We start from the raw sequence: 18,120 nt of genomic DNA, 5'->3' as shown, positions 1-18,120 counted from the left end.
ATCTGGTCCAGCTTGTTTCTCTCTGCCTCCTGAGTGTGAATGCAGTGAATGCAATGTGATCAAAAAGCTTCTAGCCATCCCTGCTGTAGCCACATCTTCCCTGCCATTGCGGGCTTTCTTCCTGTGGAACTGTAAGCCAAAATGAGCCCTTTTTCGCTTAACTTCTTTTCCCTAGGGTATTTTTGTCACAGCAACAGAGAAGAAACTAATACAATCTATAAGGGAACACAGTTTAGGTTTTTAAGAAAAAGATGTGAAAATTTTATTTAGGCTGATTTCACTGTAATTTTTTTTATAAAATAATTTTATAAAAGAGTCCATCAAGATATTATATAGAAAATACACACTAAGGTAATATATACACTTCATAAAAATAGAATACATCTTGACAATTGCTTACAGAGTCTATTACCACCATGTACAGTGTATTGACGTTTAACATGGTAACTTGAAAATATATGATTACAAATATTCAAGAAATCTGTTCTATTGATATGTCTTAAGATAAAAAATATGGAATGTAAAAGTTATGGAGCTGAGTGAATAAAAGGTTATATCGAAATGTCAAAGACCCACGCCATGGGTGACTGCCTAAAGGGGAAGTAACTTTCTAATAACATAGTGAGAGGTTCAGATAATTTCACGAAACCACTGGGAATGTATCTTGAGTATTTGATCATGCTAAGCTCCAACAAGGATCAAACAAACTTACATCTGTACTGTATTTCAGAATAGTGGGGTTTCTTTTTTAACCTTAAAATTGACAAAAAACCTTGAAAGGAGATGTCTAAGTTGTATATTAATATTTTAAAAATCTTAAATTATGCCATAAGCTTTTATCAAAACATATAATAACTGGTTTTACTCTTCTAAGAATAGCCAAATGCTGGAAAATCTATTTGAATTAGTTTTTCTTAATATCGTTTCCATGAAAATATTCTTAACTGCCATGCTACTATACAACATCAATGAAATGTCCTATGAGCTGATCAGAATAATCTTCGGGAAGTAACAGTTCCAGTGTAATAAATAAAGAAAATAACGAAGGACTCTTCTAGGCCTTACTGAAAGATACATGACCATAGTGGGATCAGACAGACATCTCAGCAGTACCAAGGAACAAACAGGTTACAGAGTACAGCACCATTTCCAAGTTGCCAAGATTGCAACTGTTCAAGAGATAGTTAACTGCAGGGGTCCTCGATTGCCATGACTAACGCAGTTTAAATATTCGGACTAGGCTCTGGAGTACCTCCTAGTAGGGATAGGCAGACACCGCTATATAAACTATGAATGTGGTCTGATACTCAATGGTCCCATTGGCACTGTAGGATAAAGCTCGAACCTTCATGCGATAGGTCTCTGCCTCTCGTAGTGGGCGTGTAGTGTACACGACTCCTTTCAGATTTTCATCCCTTAAGGCAAAAGGAACAGTTGGCTCCTCATCTACCATGAGGAAAGTTGTCCTGGGATGCATTACTCCATCCTGTGTGTATGCAACCAGCCGGATTAAATCTTGATTGGCAGCTATTCCAAACGGGAGAGAGACAAGTTTATATTCCAAGGCATATGGGCTCAAGGTACATTCCAAGTCATTGGGTGGGCAGTTCTTAAGGCAGAACCTAAGGTTAGAAAATAAGTGAGATGTGCATGGTTATACACCTCAGAGCAGGATATGACACAGGTGGTCACTATTCATGGTCACTCTTCGTAATTTGTTTACTTACAAAATGTTGCTCTCCCCATGCCCTAGATTACTAATTCAAAAGAGACGATAAGTAGCTAAGAGAATAACCCCTCTACAGTCAAGTATCGATAGTCCAGCTCTATTAAAACCAGAAGAGTTGGAGCTTCTGAAGTAAGCAAGAATACTTCAGTTCTTTTGGTGGGGTGCTGGGATTGGATGAGGGCCTTATGCATACTAAGCACAGCTCCAACAAGGTCTCAGGAGCACTGGCCATAAAATGAAAGTCAGTTTTACAAACAAAAGCATTGCACATTCTTGAAAACAAAGGCTTCTTAGAAAGAAGACCGTAAACTACATGATAACATTTATCCTAATGCTGGTTGAAGGTCGAAATAGGGTATACAGTTATTTGGTTTATTTTTCTCAGAATAATTAGAGGTCACTTAGGATTTCTAGGCAGGGGCATGACTTCCTTTTTAATCTTTGTCTCATATTATTTTACATTAAAAATGATTTCCCCCTTTCATAACCCACGCTGGGTCATAATGACATTTAAATTATTTTCCTAGACATCCAGAGGGGGAAAAACCCACAAAGGACTATTTTATAAAAACATGGGTTCTTTAGTCATAGTATTTTTAGATACATTGTAAACATCTATATTTTTAATCCTCTCCTTCCTTTTTCCATTCTTATGATATTAATTACAAACAGGTTTATGGAGGGTTTTGCGCAATATACACACATGCATGCTACAGTAACTTGAAGCATTCTTAGGAAGAAAACAAAGTGTGAGCTTCAGTGAGCACCTGGCAACGAGCAGGGACCATCTAAGATAAACATTATCCCTTGTTTTCAATCATCCCAGTTAGCTTGGTACCTGGACAGCATGGGAAAAAAATTAGAACAGTTTATCCAGCACCAAGAAGACTGCCAGACACCAGCATATGTAAGGAATCATCATCAATGGGCAGACTATCGACTCACCCACATTTCTCTCATCTCTTGCTCCACGGTGAGTCACCATAGCAACAGAAAAAGTACTTCTTGGAACAGTTTACCTGCTGACAGTACTTACCAGCTTGGGGCAGTACAAACGAATGGGGAATTTTCAAAAGAAAGGCAGGCTCTCAATCTCATAAAGAATTTGCTGTTGTGGGAGAGCCCTGGATGCCACACTGTGACTCCGTGGTGGGAAGCCTCACCCAGGAAGGCTTGGCAATCACAAATGATGGTTTGGTTTGCAGCAGGAACTGCCTAATGAGTTCATCTCTTGTCTATTTACAGAAGAAACAGGCTGCATCCCCACACATTACTGATTTCCTGTAAGTTACACGTGACTATAGACAAGGCTTAGGTTGGTCAAAGAGAGGGTTCCCAGAAGCATGTCTGGGATAAGAAAGTGAAACGTACCCCAAAACAGGATCCCGTTGATAGTTGGGTGGACATGGTGTATCAATGCACTGGTAGCCGCCTCTCATGTTGAAACACATGCGATTGGGCCCACAGCGTACATTCTGCTCCAGGCACTCATCGACATCTAGGGACCACACAAGGATACAAGGCAACATCAGTGGGGGTCACTCGGGGCCATTGTAGCACTCACTGGTGTTTCACTGGCATATAGAGGCAGCTCTCAGAGCTTGGTCCTCCAGTGAGCTTATATGTCATAGCCAAGCTTTGGCTACAGAATGGGGAGCAGGATTTCTGGTTTAGTTATTTCCCCGATTGCTCTGAGGACATGTCTCTTTGATAGATGCTAAAAGTCGAAAGAAAGAGCCTCAGAAGGGAAAGGGCAGCTCTTAGGAGCACTCATGGGTCCCTTCTATTTGAAAAGCAGAACACACACGAGCTTGTCAAGGAAATAATATTAAATAATATTTTAGATGCATGCCGACCAAGCCGAAAGAAAAAAAATAATAAGGGACAAGTAAATACATTGCAAAGTGAAGAATCTTCCTTTTTATAGTATGAGCAATCCTTGTGCTATAAGTTCAAATTATAGGGAGGGAAGGAAGATAGTGAAAAATTAAAGGATTCATGCTGCAAACTCATGGGACACTGCTGGGTAAATCAGATCTTGAAAAGAGAGAGAGGGAGGGGGAAGAAGAAGAAGGAGGAGGAGGAGAAGGAGGATGAGGAGGAGGAGGCAGAGGAGGAGGAGGAAGAGGAGGAGGAGGAGGAGGAGGAGGAGGAGAAGAAGAAGAAGAAGAAGAAGAAGAAGAAGAAGAAGAAGAAGAAGAAGAAGAAGAAGAAGAAGAAACCCCTCAAATCAAATAAATGGCTCCAAGGGCCCAAGTTTTATCAAACTGAGCAGAATTGAACTGCTCTGAAGGCGGAGTCCACTCCCAGCAGAGTGTCATGGGATGCTTTCTGGAGCAACGGCAAAAACAGGGCAGAAATATTCAAGTAAAAGACATTGTTTCTTCTTTTTTGTGGTTTCCTCACAGAATTATTAAATGGAAACCCTGATGTAATAAAATAAACTCAAGACTAAAGGAAACTTTCAAGCCTTCTGAAAACATTTTTTGTGCCATAATTTTTAATCCTGGGATAATTGAGCACCGGAGGGTGAGATGTGTGTGGCCTGGAACTGAGAGAGATTTCCGAGTGAGTGTCCACAAAATCCAATAAATACTTTGAGGTATTTTTGAGAACCTACAGTTATTATTTTGTTTAATCTTCTCACTGTGGCAGCCTGCACCTGCCTGGTGGTACACGTGGATTTCCACCAGTGTGAAGGCAGGCAAGCATTTTGGGTAATCAATTCCCACGTCACTATTTCCCAAGTTCACCCTCTCCACATCAATCTGCCTGAGAATTTCATGGTCTGAGATTTTCTTATACAACCTTCCTTTACCTTCCAAAGAAAGGCTGCATGAATCCTAGGAATAATATGAGCATACTATATGACGGTATTGCATATTGATGGACACAAAACATCATGACTACAAACTCATAACCTTAGCAATTTAAAATGAGATTTCAGTTTTAAAACAATAAGGCTTCTGAGTTTTCTCTGATATTCAATTTGACTGGTTTGACAATGAGTAAATATTTGATTATATAGTGGTAATCTCCCTCTAATAAACAGAGTTAAATCCGAGTTGCAAACCTTTGTTGAGAATCTATTTGATGGAGGATTCTCATTGGCTAATAAACAAACTGCCTTGGCCAGCCCTTAGGTGGGTGGAGCAGACAGAACAGGAAGAAGGAAGTGAGGTAGATGGCTCAGTCAGATGCCATGCCTCTCCTAAGTGAGATAAATCGCCATGCCTCTGCTCTCTGGGGCAGACTGCCGTGCCTCTCCTCAGGGAGACAGACGCGATGAAGCTCCAGCCCAAGATGGACGTATGCTAGAAACTTCCCGGTAAGGTACCACTTCGTGGTGCTACACAGATTATTAGATATGGGTTAATCAAGATGTGAGTAAGAGGCTGGAACTAATGGTCCAGGCAGTGTTTAAAAGAATACAGTTTCCATGTAATTATTTTGGGGCATAAGCTAGCCGGTGGCTGGGAGCCAGGCGGGATGAAAAGCAGCCCTGCCCTCAGCGCATCACTACATCTATTTAGCATAGGTGCATCCTAAATGGGGACAGGATTGACATCCCTTTCGATGATTTAAATAGCAGCGCTGGGTCTAGTGGTTCACCAGACATCACGAGAGGGAAGGCTAAGGTTTTTAGGTCTTGTCAGCTGCCTGCACATGGGATGTAGAGCATCCCTCCTTCTGAGGGAAGTAAGCAGGTCGTCATGTGTGGAAAGAATGACAGCTCAGTGACTCCACATGGCTTTCCCATGATGTGGTCTCTGAGAGCCAAATGAACTGCTGTGGTGGAAAGGGTGCCTAGCTGCCGACTCGTGGAACTCTCCCTTTGTCTCACAAGAGCAGCCGAGTGCATAACGATGGGCCGCTGGACTTGGGTTAAATCTGTGTAGTGCTTTTTTGAATTCTTAAACTACTTGGAGCAGTGTTAGAGAAGAGAGGGAGAAGCGATTCTGGGAGGCACTGTATCAGCCATGTATGACCAACATCAAATTCTGAATTTTTACCACTTGCATTTTTGTATTAAAACAGGTACTTTAGATTTCATTACATGCATATTGTTTCTGATTATTTACAATTTAGAAGTAGTATTCATAAAGCAAAAAAATGGTGTCTAGAGAGATAAACTGTGATCAGAATCTTTGGTGCAGTCCACAGAAATCATGCAGTGAGATTTCAGCTGGTAGAGCACCAGAATGATAGCATTCTCATGGAGATAAACACAGCTCGTAAGGCGCTGAGCCTACCACCTTTCGTACACTGGCTGATTCTTACAGTAGATGGCGTGTGAAGCCATAAGCACTCTCCCTTGGTGCAAGATTCAGCAGAGTATGGATTATTGGGCACAATTATTCACATGTACTGGTGTATCGGGTCATTTCCCCTGCCCAACTCTGTGGGGCCTCCAGTAGGAAATTTAGTCCCACAGTCAATAACCTTGGTTCCCACAGTCTAATTTCTGCTTTGTTCCCTGAGATCCATTAGAAGCCCCCTCCCTGCAGCCATCTTCCATTTGGTAGGGCATGCAGTCAGGAAAGGAGTCTTTCATATAGATGACATTTGGGACCTTCAGCGATAAAGGGACGTCCAGACTCAGAGAACTGCCTTTATTTTGCGTGTGTATATAAAGCGGAAACTTTACAGAATAGGAGAACAGCAGGAGAAGAATAAAGAAACTGGTGTAGAAAAGTACGCAGTGGAGAGCTCATTTCTCCCTCAGATCCAAGTCTCATGCTTGCTGCAAGGCTTCTGAGCCCTGAAGGGGACACCAAGGCCGGCACTCAGAGGTCCCCATATGTCTTGACTTTCTAGTTCTTTGCTCTATGCAGACATTGGTGAGGTGTCTCTGCTCCTGGCCTTATTTTACAAGCTGTTTTCTAACAACAAAGAATCCCAGTGTGAAACACACTTCTATGTCAGCGGTCATTTGTCTCTTACCTGTGAGCCAATTTCTAATTATGTTTTTTTCCCCCAATGAACATGTTATATCTCTTTGACAAATTGAGGTTGTCTTAAAAAGATGAAATAAAAAGACATGGAGGAAAAGCGTTATCTTAATTTCTCTTAAATTTTTTCCCCAACTTCAAAACTTTCCTTTCTCTCTAACTTTGTGCACTGAACTGATGCTGAAACAGGGGGCCTGGTGGCCTGCGGCAGCCACAAGAATTGTGTTATGGTTGGCAGTGTGTGTATGATAAAAGCTGTTAGTATAATTGAGTTTCATTTGTTCAGTCTGGGTCTACAAAGAAATACAAGAATTTATAAATATATGCTCATGAAAACATCATAGTGAAACCCATTATTTTGTACACTAAGTAAAAATATTTTTAAAAACATCAAATTATTTCCTAAGCATGAGAATTATTTAAAAATTTCCACATTATACATTCAGTCTAAACAGTCAAAATTTAATATCACTTTATAAATGTTTGCATTTTGAAGAAGTCTTTGGATGCGTCAAGCAAATATGAGAACGTTTGTTGGCCTGCAGGACTGTAGTCTATGTTGAGGAAAAACCATCTATCTTTCGTCCATCAGAATATCTGCTTCTCACAGGGATCTTTGTAAGTCTAGGCTGTGAGGCAGGTGACCTCCTTTATTTGTTCTGTGGTTCTACTCACTGTTCTTAAGAAAGGGAGGCAAAACAAAGCAACAACCAAAAGGACAAACACAAATAGAGAAATAAAGCTGGGCGTGATGGTTGACCGTTTAATCCCAGCACTCAGGAGGCAGAGGCAGAGGCAGACGCAGAGGGACCTCTGGGAGTTCCAGGAGAGCTAGTGTTAAACAATGAGACCTTGTCTCAAAGAAAAATTAGAGGAACAATACTCATGTCTTCTATAATGAACCAAGTGATGATATCTGACTTTCAATAAACACCGCAAGGATATTATTGGAATAACTGAAGTGGAGGCAATAATATAAATATCCCTGCTACATGAAAAGAATGGCATGAGTTATAAAGATTTCATATCAACAGCATTAGAATATATGATGTATTTAAACAATTGCTTCTAAATAATTAAAAATAATCCAGGATAATATACTAGGAACATCTGCACTATAGAAAGTGTAAGTAACCTGGACTCTTGATAAACATGCGTTATGTCTTAAAAAACATAGAAGACTGCTGGGCAGTGGTGGCACACGCCTTTAATCCCTGCATTAATCAGGAGGTAGAGACAAGCGGATCTCTGTGAGTTGGAGGCCAGCTTGATCTACAGAGCAAGTTCCAGAACAGGCTTCAGAGCTACAGAGAAACCCTGTCTTGAACCACCCCCCCCCCCGCAAAAAAAAACCCCAAAACAAAAATGTAGAAGGCAGAACTCCTTTCAAATGCAGTGTCAATATAATATTAATTGTTTTCTTTAAAAAAGCATATCCTTTTATTAATAGTTTTCAAACTAAGCATTATTTGTCATGGGTAAAAGTCTATTTGAGTTTTCTCTTTTTAATATCTGTGGTACATGAAATCTGGCTGAGGGTCTTTTAGCCTGTCCTCATTGATTTTTAGTCACATCTTGATTGGTCACACTTTTTGTATGTTTTAATTTTATAGCCGATGACTTCCACTTTTGACAGAATTCTCTGTCTTTGTTCCCTATGATACTGTCCACTGTAATTTCCTGGCTCTTACTGACGAGGCCATTACCACTGCACAAAGCTTAAAAAAAAAATTCCCAGATGAAAAACAGCCTCTTGCTCCTTGTAAATGCCTCAAACACTTTCTAAAGCTATAAAGAGACCCCTAAGCGATTCTTTAAAGAATTCTCGAAAAGGCAGAACTGCTTTCTCTCATGTCTTTTTAAAACCACAAAAGTATGTAACCCATTTCAATTACAAACGCTTCCCTGACACCTGGTTCTGATTTGTTCACAGTATTTTCCACTCTGTAGCTCAAATGAAAACTAAAAAAAAGTTTTGAGCTAAATGAAGGCAATTAAAAAAATGGCATGATTTAGAAAGAGGAAAAGTCTCTCTAATGAGTGTATCACATAACCCTTTAACTTTGCTTAAGGGATTTTGTGGTTCAGTTGATAATTCTAAATGCTTTGCTATTTGCCCTGCATCCTTTGGTGCCTGAGAGAGCTGTAGGAAGAGTAGTTGTAATTTGGGTATTAGTGCTCTTGATTTTTTTTTTAAAGTTTTAGACAAGGTCTCATTACGCAGCCCTGGCTGGCCTCAAACTCACAGTGATCTGCTTGCCTTTGCCTACAGGGTGCTGGGATGAAAAGGTATTTGCCACCAAACCCAGTGACACTGGCGTTCTTCTAGAAAGATGTCTGGGCTGAGTCAGTTCTAGAGTATGGAGAGTCAGCACTTGTAGCTCCTGCTCCTGAGTACATTGCCTGTAGTGTTCACAGCACCGTAGAAAAGATAAAAGGGCATTGGAGAATATACAATCTGAGACTTAGTCTTAACTATACTAGGATATTGGGGTTTGTATAGTCATCTTAAGTAGTAGTTTTATTTGTATACATGACCGGGAATCATATGCATGTTTCTGACTCCAGTTATTGTGTAAGGTATATTCTTAATAATGCTCAGTAATTGCTGGATGAGAGCAAAGGCTCTACTGAGTTCAGACTTCTTCTTCAGCCCCAACAACCTAAATGGGTAACCTCAGACAGTATTAAGAGTAGGGAAGAGAATGCCTCTTGGCACATCAGGTAAAGCCATCCTCGCTACAGGTCTTGGTTTCCAGGGCACATCTCTTACAAATTGCATTCCAAGCAAGTCTTTTGTAAAGTTTAAAAAGGGAAAATTCAATCTCAATTTTATTGCAACTGACAAAATACTCTCTTAAAGATTTTATAGGTATACTTTTCAAAAGGATATAGTTTGTATAAGATGAAAATTAATAAAACTCAGAGACATACATCATGCTTAGATTTTTTTTTTCATAAAATTGAGGAAGGTTCTCAGAATAGAGTAATAGGCTATTTCTTTTCAATCTAGGTATATTACAGTATAACAAATAACAAAGTACTCTTCTCTCTTTTTTTTTGTTTTCCACAAAAAAACAAGGAAATCTGGTGATTGGTATTTTTACCTCCTATTTTCAGTATGCTTTTCCCTCAGCCTCACTATGGAACCTATACATCAGTATTTGGATTTATTTACTTTTGTCTGCATTAGAATGCAAGCTCTTAAAGGAAATGACTACCAAGTCATTTGTTTTCATCCTTTGCCTCCAGCGGAACTAGTATAGGATCATGAATCAGTATATGATTGTGAGTCTTCATTTGTAGACTCCAAGAATGAAGAGGTTATCACCATTTCTCTACTGATCACCCTGGAAACAAATCTAACGGGAGAATACAGAGTGGTCCCTCACCCTGTCAGTAGTCAGTGTACTAATTCCTCTTCTCATTTTCCCTTCCACCCTCGCCAAATGGTGCAAAATTTTTTTTGACAAGATGTGACGTGTTCCCTTTAAGTAAGAAAGATCTCTAATATGAACAGGGTTAATGGTTCTTCAAGGAAGACAACACCAAGTATGTGCCCCAATTACTTTCCTTCACGGAGCCACCTCTCTCTTGCTTTTCTTCCTCCCAGAAGTATTGCTTAGATTCACATCTGACGAATGAGTATGGAGGAAGAGGAGCAGCCAGGAGAATAATTATTTACAAAACCTTCTCATGTCTTCCGCCATTGTTTTTAATGTCAAACTGGAGCATAGAACACTCTAGGCTCTTCTCACCTTGGCATGTTTTCCCATTGAGCATGAGTCGATAGCCGGGTGGGCAGACACACTGGTAGCTTCCAATGGTATTTTTACACTCATGTTGGCAAGTATCTCTGTTCTGACATTCGTCAATATCTGTTCAGAAAGAAAACCGAGTGTATAGTGATGCCAAATGTATGCGGAATCAATAGCAGAGCCATCAATACAAGTGGCTGACATAAGATACATTTCCTGCCGGCTTTACATTCATGCTTAGAGCTATTATTCATCAGAGTATGCTTTTAGTGATATAAATGTTAACTTTGTTACAATATGCACTTATGTATAATGTACAATATGTAATTATGTTACAATATACTATGTTATAAAGTACAAACAGTTCTTTATCATCATACATGCACATTTATGTACTGAAACCTCGACTTTGTCTTTTTTTGTTGTTGCTAAATTGTATTAAAATGATAGGGGTGACAGATTTGTATAAGATCCTAAACCACCAACGAACTAACCTTGTGCTAGAATAGGAAAATCTACCTGGAAGTTTCTTTTGATATTAAATGGAAAAAGAGGTATCCATTTTTTAAATTATTATTTTATTATTTTGTGTGCATGAGTGTTTTGACTACATGTATGTCTGTGTATCATGGCTGTGCACTACATATGGAGGCCAGAAGAGGGTATTGGATTCCCTGGGACAGGAGTTACAAACTGTTTCAAGATGGTTTGTGGATCAAGATGGTTTGTGGGAATCAAACCCAGCTCATTTAGAAGAGCAGCCAAAACTCATAACCATCTTTCCAGCCCCTGTTTTTATTTCATGTAAACTTTAGACATCAGTATCTCTCTCTGCATCTTCTCCCTACAACTTCTATAGATAGCTTTCCCATATGCAGGTATTTTCAAGTGGAAATGTTTCCATATTTGTAAGAAACAGTTTTCAATCTCTTTATATAATGTTAAAGTATCAGTGGCAAGTACATGTCTATAGCTGTGCTAAGTTGGGCAGCCCCTTTAATGTCTCGAGATCTCAGTCAATTCTGCCAAAAGGAAACATGGAGACCACCTGTTCTGCTTCTTCCACTGCAACAACTGGGAAAACATTTTATAAATCATGAGAGAGGTGTGATTATTGAAGTAATAAATATTACACACATATACACACACACACATGCACGCACGCACACACGAAAAATTCAGCATTTGTTTTTGCATTCCAATTGCGATTTGTTTGGATCATCTCTCTCATGGTCCTTGAGTGCACACTAACCAATGGGACACTGAAGAATCTGATGACGTGGGAGCAGGAGTGGAGAAGTGTAGGGATAAAGATAAGACAAAGTGAGGCCTGGGAGATGTCTCAGAGCATGGATCTGCTCTTGTGTGCTTTGCACATGCTGAAAAGAAACTGTAATGATTCAAAATCTGTTAATGATTCATATTCAGAAAATATTCACTTCCCATGTTGATTCATCATTTTAGTTAACAAAAGTATTCATTTCATAATTTGTGTGAGTTATTTTTGTCTTTCCTCTTTAAATATTTGCTTTAATCTAAAACAACAACAGAAATTCAAATGATTTTGAACTGGAAGTCGTTAACACGGAGCTCCACAACATATGAATTTTAAAATGGCCAAGTGTGACTTCTGCTTTCACAACTGAAGCAAACTTCATTATTTCTGTCAAGCCCTGTGATCAATTGTTTAAAAACTAAAATTTTCTCAAATCTCACAAGATTCCACAGGGTCAATTTAATCCTTTTGTAACTTGTCTGTCCCACATGGTTAATTAAAGGCAGTCTGTGTTTGCTGTAAGTTGCTTTTGTTAGATGATTCCAGAGCTGTCTGCAGCCCCAGTGCAAATATCTTTATTAGCCCCAGTAAAATCTTCACTGTATTTTAGGAAATATCCAAACTTCTTCATTGTCTCCCCAGTAAGTAGAAAGATTCATAGGTTATTGAGTTATAAAAGCTGACTTTAAATTTTCCATGACTGATATATTCACTCTAAAATAGTCTTGAAAAATGTATGCCTATCAAAGGAAGATAATTCTGATGCACATAGTATTGGTGTAATACAAACATCAAGAGAAAAACTTCATTAGACTCAGTATGATGGGGTCGCAGCTACAGGCAATGATGGAAAGGACAGAGTTGTTACTCCGAGAACCTTTCTAATACTGTTGTTTACCTTCAGATGTTAGAGTGCAGCAATCAGGTGATGCATGATGTGTGGGTGTGGTTTAGTTCACTTAAAGGATAGACACAAGCAATGATTTTGAGGAAAGAATAAAAATAGAACAGAAAATAAGAACTTGTCCAAAATGAAGACAAAAGTGGAATGGTGGCAGGCTATAGAATTCCACCAGCAAGAATAACTGGTCAGAAGACTCTGGAAGACAGTCGCCAAATGAGGAGTGGAAATTTTGACTGGAGAAAGGAGTCAGCTCAAAACTGTAGGCATGGGAGAGCTGCCGAACACTCAGAAGGACGTGAGACACAGAGAATTAGTGGCTGTGGGGTATTTGTTCACAATGGACCAAATGTAGGGCATTGTTAATGAATGCATTGACCTTTGAAGCACTTGCCATTGACTGTGTCCACAGTTTTGGAAAGCTCATGGCAGAACAAAGTTCATATTACCATAATCATAAGTCTTAAGTACACCAGGATAACTAGAAAGAAAAGCATTGGAAAAACATGAATGCAATAGCAAAGGATGAAGCTCATGGTTTCAGAGGACGTGGAAGATGTAGCTTAGCCCAGGCAATAGGAGAATCTGGGTCTACCTAAAACTGACCAAGGAAACAGGTCAGAAAAGATAACAGGATAGGGAAGAGTAGAAAAAGAAATGGAAAAAAAAAGAAGTCAGAAGGAGAAGAAAACCTTAAAACACTAAAAAGTTTAAACAGAAAGCTCGTGCCACTAAGGAGAAGCAATGTGTAGAACACGCGAGGACAGCTGTGAGGGTGAATGGGCCGGGCTAATGGTCTCTGAATTTTAACAGGACTTCTTCCTCGCTGCCTTCTTTTCCTGTTTGCTTTCTTTTGCCATCTAACAAAACAGTGGGGCTAACTGCTATTTGCTAATCCTTCTTGATGCCTTAGCTCACTGACATGCAAACTATAGCTACCTACCAAAACTTGAGTGAAATATACGGCAGATGGCAATGTTTACAACTTAGCTGAAAATAAAGTCTCAGTTTTTGAGGGGAAAATTACAGTTAATGTTTGTAAAATTAAGTTACCAACTTGTGAGTTTAGATAAAGACACTAAGCACACATTCTGGACCAATGAAAACAAATCTTGCTCTGGATCCTATTATCTTTCTATTTGTAAACATCCAAAATAATCTAATTGAGGAATTCCATTGTGAGACTAGGAAAACAGCCAATAGGATGTTGGTTGTTAGGCAGAGCAGCTGACTGAGTCACTAACACTTTCATATCTAAGCCACTGATTTTGCATCAGATGAACCTACCATCTCATCGCTTCATCTTATATGACAACATGTGTAGCGTCCTAAAACTCACATTATGGACAGCACTGACATTTATATCTATGTAGGACTTAATTCAGTAACACTTTTTGAGAGTACAAGAAAGAGAAACAATATAACACAAAAAATTATTAGAATGCACACATGCAAATACATCATTTATTTAGATCAAGTCTGCGATCACCTTAGGTGCCAGAATAAACATCTTAAAACTCTGAGTCCGTCCAGACTTGAGATCAGATGCAGCTCAGGGCCACAAACACAGGTGTTACAGGCATGCTTAGACTCTGGACAAGAAGTGAGCTCACAGAAAGGAAATGCAATATGGCTGACATTTACCTACACATGTCTCATGGTTTGCCTCAGAGCCTTCAGGGCAAGTTTTCCTAAGAGTCCTTCTATTCCTGGAGAAAGACGCTCTGCTGTTTCTATACTCAGAGTAGGAGCTGTAGAGCTGGGAGTGCTGTCTGTAATGCTGCGGAGGTTGATAGTCACTTCTCACAGGGGAGAACCGGGCAAGGTTATAGCTACTGAACTGAGTGCCATAATCCGACAGCCTCTCCAATCCAGCGCAAGATTTCCCATCCCCTAACAAATGCTGTCCTGGTGGACAGACACACTTGAAGCTGCCGGGGCTGTTGGAGCACTGATGTGCACAAAGTTTAGGAACTTGCTCACATTCATTAATGTCTGCTCGTGTGCCATGATACATAAAAGAGAGAAAAGAAAGCATATATACACACAAAACAATCAGTCTGTGAAACAAACTAAAGACATCACATTACTCTCAGCGATAGTGCCAAGGCTTTAATCACTCAGTTATGCATACTTAGAAAGAATCTGTGTGCTTTCCTATGAACTGTTTCTTATGCACACATTTTATTTAAGCAACCATACCAGATACCAGTTCTGGGAATCCATCTTCCCTCTCCATTACTGTTATAGCCTTAAGACCCAGTGGGCAGTTTCAGCCTTGTCCTCTTGACTTCAAAGTAAATCCAAGCTTGGACGTGTATCCATTTGGGCTAAGCTGACACACATCTTTATATGTAGCATGCATTTACATATTTCATCTTATTTTAGGCTATTAAAATAATGATGGATTTAATTATGGAAAACTATAAACCCCACACTCAGCCTTCTGAATTAAACTAAATAGGGGTATGCTACAATATTACTTCCTTTGAGAGTAATATGCAAAAGGGATGGAATCCAAATTAGAGTAATTTATAATGAAACAAAATATTTAAATGTCTCCGTGTATGTCTTAATAAAATATGTGTATATATCAAAATTTTTCTTTTTTTCACTAAAATTATCCCATCTTCAAAATTTTTCCTTTTATAATGATTTATTTTATTCTTATTTTACTCTTGTGTATGTGTGTGTTTCTTCCATGTGTTTGTGGGTGCCCTCAGAGGCCAGGAGAAGGTATAGGCCCCTTCAGGCTGGACTTGCATGTGGGTGCTGGGAACTGAACTTGGCTCTTAACTACTGAACCACCTCTCCAGTCTTTCCTTTCTCTCCTTTGACTAACAGATCCCTCAAATATATTTCTAGCTTTCCTGGTTGGTTGGCACTGTGGAAAACACTCATGGGCTTAGATCTAGTTTTTATGGCTCTATAAAGATCCGTGTGCTCATCTATTTATTTTCTTTTTTGTTCAATACATTTTTTTATTTTTTAAAAATTTATTTATTTTCTTAAATAAGTGAGGTTTGTCTTTCCACACTGATATTGGACCTAGTAACTGATTCCCTACCTAGCGGCAGGAGGGCCCACTTCCAAATGAAACTTACCTCACACAAAGCCTCTCCTTGTCTTCCTATTACAGTTTGAGGAAAATCTAAGCTCTTTGCTCTGGCCTCTTTGTCATCTGCCCAGCTGTGCTCCAAGAGCCCAGGCCCTGTGGACCCTTCTGAGGGTGATCAGTGTGACCCCATCTACAAGGCTGTGGCCTGTTTCTCTTTAGCTTCTGTTTAAACCTTCATCTCACTCTCTAGTGAAGTGCCACTCACCCTGGCCTGTATTACTATTTCCCCAGCCCTGTTTGAGTTTCTTAGATTATTTATCATCGCCTGAACTTGTACTCATATTTATCCTGGAAGCCCCTTGCAGTTGGCTTTCTTTTCTTTCTTTGAATCCCCAATGGGAGCTGGGGATTCAAACTCAGGTTTCCAGGCTCGCACAAGCAAGTACTTTAATCCACTGAGCCAGCTCGTGGTTATCTTCTCCAGACGTTTCCCAGTAAGATAGTCTTACTGCCTTGCTCTATTGTCCATCAGGACTCAGATGGAAACAAACTGACTCTTGGAAGAACCGAGCGAGATATTTTTAGTTCATGGAATGGCATACAGTGAACACAACATATTTTAGATAATGTAATAATTACTGGTTCACTTAAATTGTGTGTTCATGTCTTAATATCTTATGCTTAAATTTTCATACTACATATACATATATTTCCTAGCTTATAAAATATATTTATGTCACATGCATAGAGAAGTAATAAGATAATCACAAGAATCAAGCTGCCATGGCTGTTATATTGGAAGTTCACTTTGATATATACATTAATTAGGAAGCACACAGGAAATGGCCATAATATTACTTGAAATGCCAAAATAAATTAAATTCAATGTGAAGCCTCTGAGGCAGTAACTACACTATGTTACAACTTACTTAGCCAACTTATACATCCACTAGGTCTAACAAAAGAGCATGACCATATGTGTCTAGTAAGGTCAGGTAACCCTATCAGCAGCTGTATTACTCTGGCATTGTCTTGATAACTTACCAATGCAGGGTCTTCCAACTCCTTGGGACCGATAACCCCTTGGGCACGCACACCGGTAACTGCCTCTCGTGTTCTCACATATTTGGTTATATCTGCACTGATGGGTCCCATCTTTGCACTCATCGATGTCTACAGACATGGGGGCAATAAAAAGCAACATTTCTTCTTCAAACCGCAAGTCATCATACTTAGGATTCACGTTCTGCTGATGGTTAAACCTTGTGTTTCTCATTGTATCATTGAGAGTGTTAAATTAGGACTTAGGACTCGGGAATCAGCAAGGACTGGGTTCAACTTTCAGCACTGCCATTGTTAGCCAGCTCTCCCCACCCCCTTGCTTCCTACTATGGGAAGAGTTTTATTCTTTGTTTTTGGTTTTGCTTTTTTTCCGTACTTCAATTTCTTTGGCCCTCTTATTTGTTCCAAAGGTCATTGTGTAGGCAGATTTGGAGTCATAGAGCTACATGGCTTCTGGTCCCCAGTCCCACAGCTGCAGCTGCCGGCTAGACACCCGCCACTTCCTCTCTGAGCTGCACTGCAAAGCCAGCGTGCTCCACTCTTACCCGTACCCTCTTCTTCACAGCAACAGCGTTCCTTCGGAGTCAACCATGGCTGCTAGTCTCAGAGTCATCTTTAAATTATTTTTGCAGCTGGGCAGTTCTGTAACCTTCAACTGAAGCCATAGATCTCCACATTTACCTTCTCACTGAGCCAGACTTCTGCTGTCGCTTCTTATTCTGGTATTTCAGTCCATGTCATTTCTAAAACCTTCGACCTAATTGTAGAGCCATTGTTCCTAACACCAGACACTGCTGGATGCTGTGGCATGTGATGCTCAGAAGTGGCTGCTGCTCCACTCAGTTAGCTATCTGCACAGCATTAGAGCTACAAAGTATTTGGAAGGTGATGGTCTAATACTTGTCCCTAGAAGTTGTTAGGTTTACAAACCTTCTTTGCACCTCAATTAGCAACAAGAGGTCAGTATTCCATGTCTAGTTATTTCTAGTTATATACAGGGCCTTCTTGCTTTCCCTTTCATCTCAAGTTAACAGTCCGGTCAAACTGAAATTTAAATGCTGTAATTTCCATGGTGTTTTTGATAGTCTTACGTATGATCGCATGATTGCTCTCTTGGGCACTGCTCAATTTCATTTGTATCTTTTATGGTGTTTTCATTTTACCTTGTATTGCAGAATTCTTCTCTGCCTATATTTTATAGGAGAACAAACCAAATTTACTCTTTGTTTTTTATTGATATTATTACATTTACTTATTCCACATGCCACCACACATGTGGAAGACAGACAACAACTTCTGAGAGTTTGATCTCTCCTTCCACCACGTGGGTCCAAGGATTTGAACCCAGGTGATCTGGCTTGGTTATAGAACTTTTTACCTGCTG

General features: G+C 39.7%; 1 protein-coding gene across 1 annotated transcript in view; it reads right to left on the bottom strand.

Annotated features, from left to right (window-relative positions):
• Positions 1-231: 231 nt before the first annotated feature.
• Hmcn1 (hemicentin 1) overlaps positions 232-18,120 on the bottom strand; it is a 445,711-nt gene continuing 427,822 nt past the window's right edge. The window contains exons 103-107 of the mRNA XM_038349717.1: positions 16,719-16,847; positions 14,261-14,611; positions 10,440-10,559; positions 3,101-3,227; positions 232-1,622 (exon numbers count right to left, since the gene is read on the bottom strand). Coding sequence (XP_038205645.1) covers positions 1,256-1,622; positions 3,101-3,227; positions 10,440-10,559; positions 14,261-14,611; positions 16,719-16,847 — 1,094 coding nt within the window. The 3' untranslated portion in view covers positions 232-1,255. The remainder of the gene's footprint in view (positions 1,623-3,100; positions 3,228-10,439; positions 10,560-14,260; positions 14,612-16,718; positions 16,848-18,120) is intronic.

Source organism: Arvicola amphibius, chromosome 12, assembly GCF_903992535.2.
Source record: "Arvicola amphibius chromosome 12, mArvAmp1.2, whole genome shotgun sequence".
Taxonomy (NCBI): Eukaryota; Metazoa; Chordata; class Mammalia; order Rodentia; family Cricetidae; genus Arvicola; species Arvicola amphibius.
The sequence above is the reverse complement of the archived record's forward strand: the minus strand, read 5'-3'. Positions and strand labels throughout refer to the sequence as shown.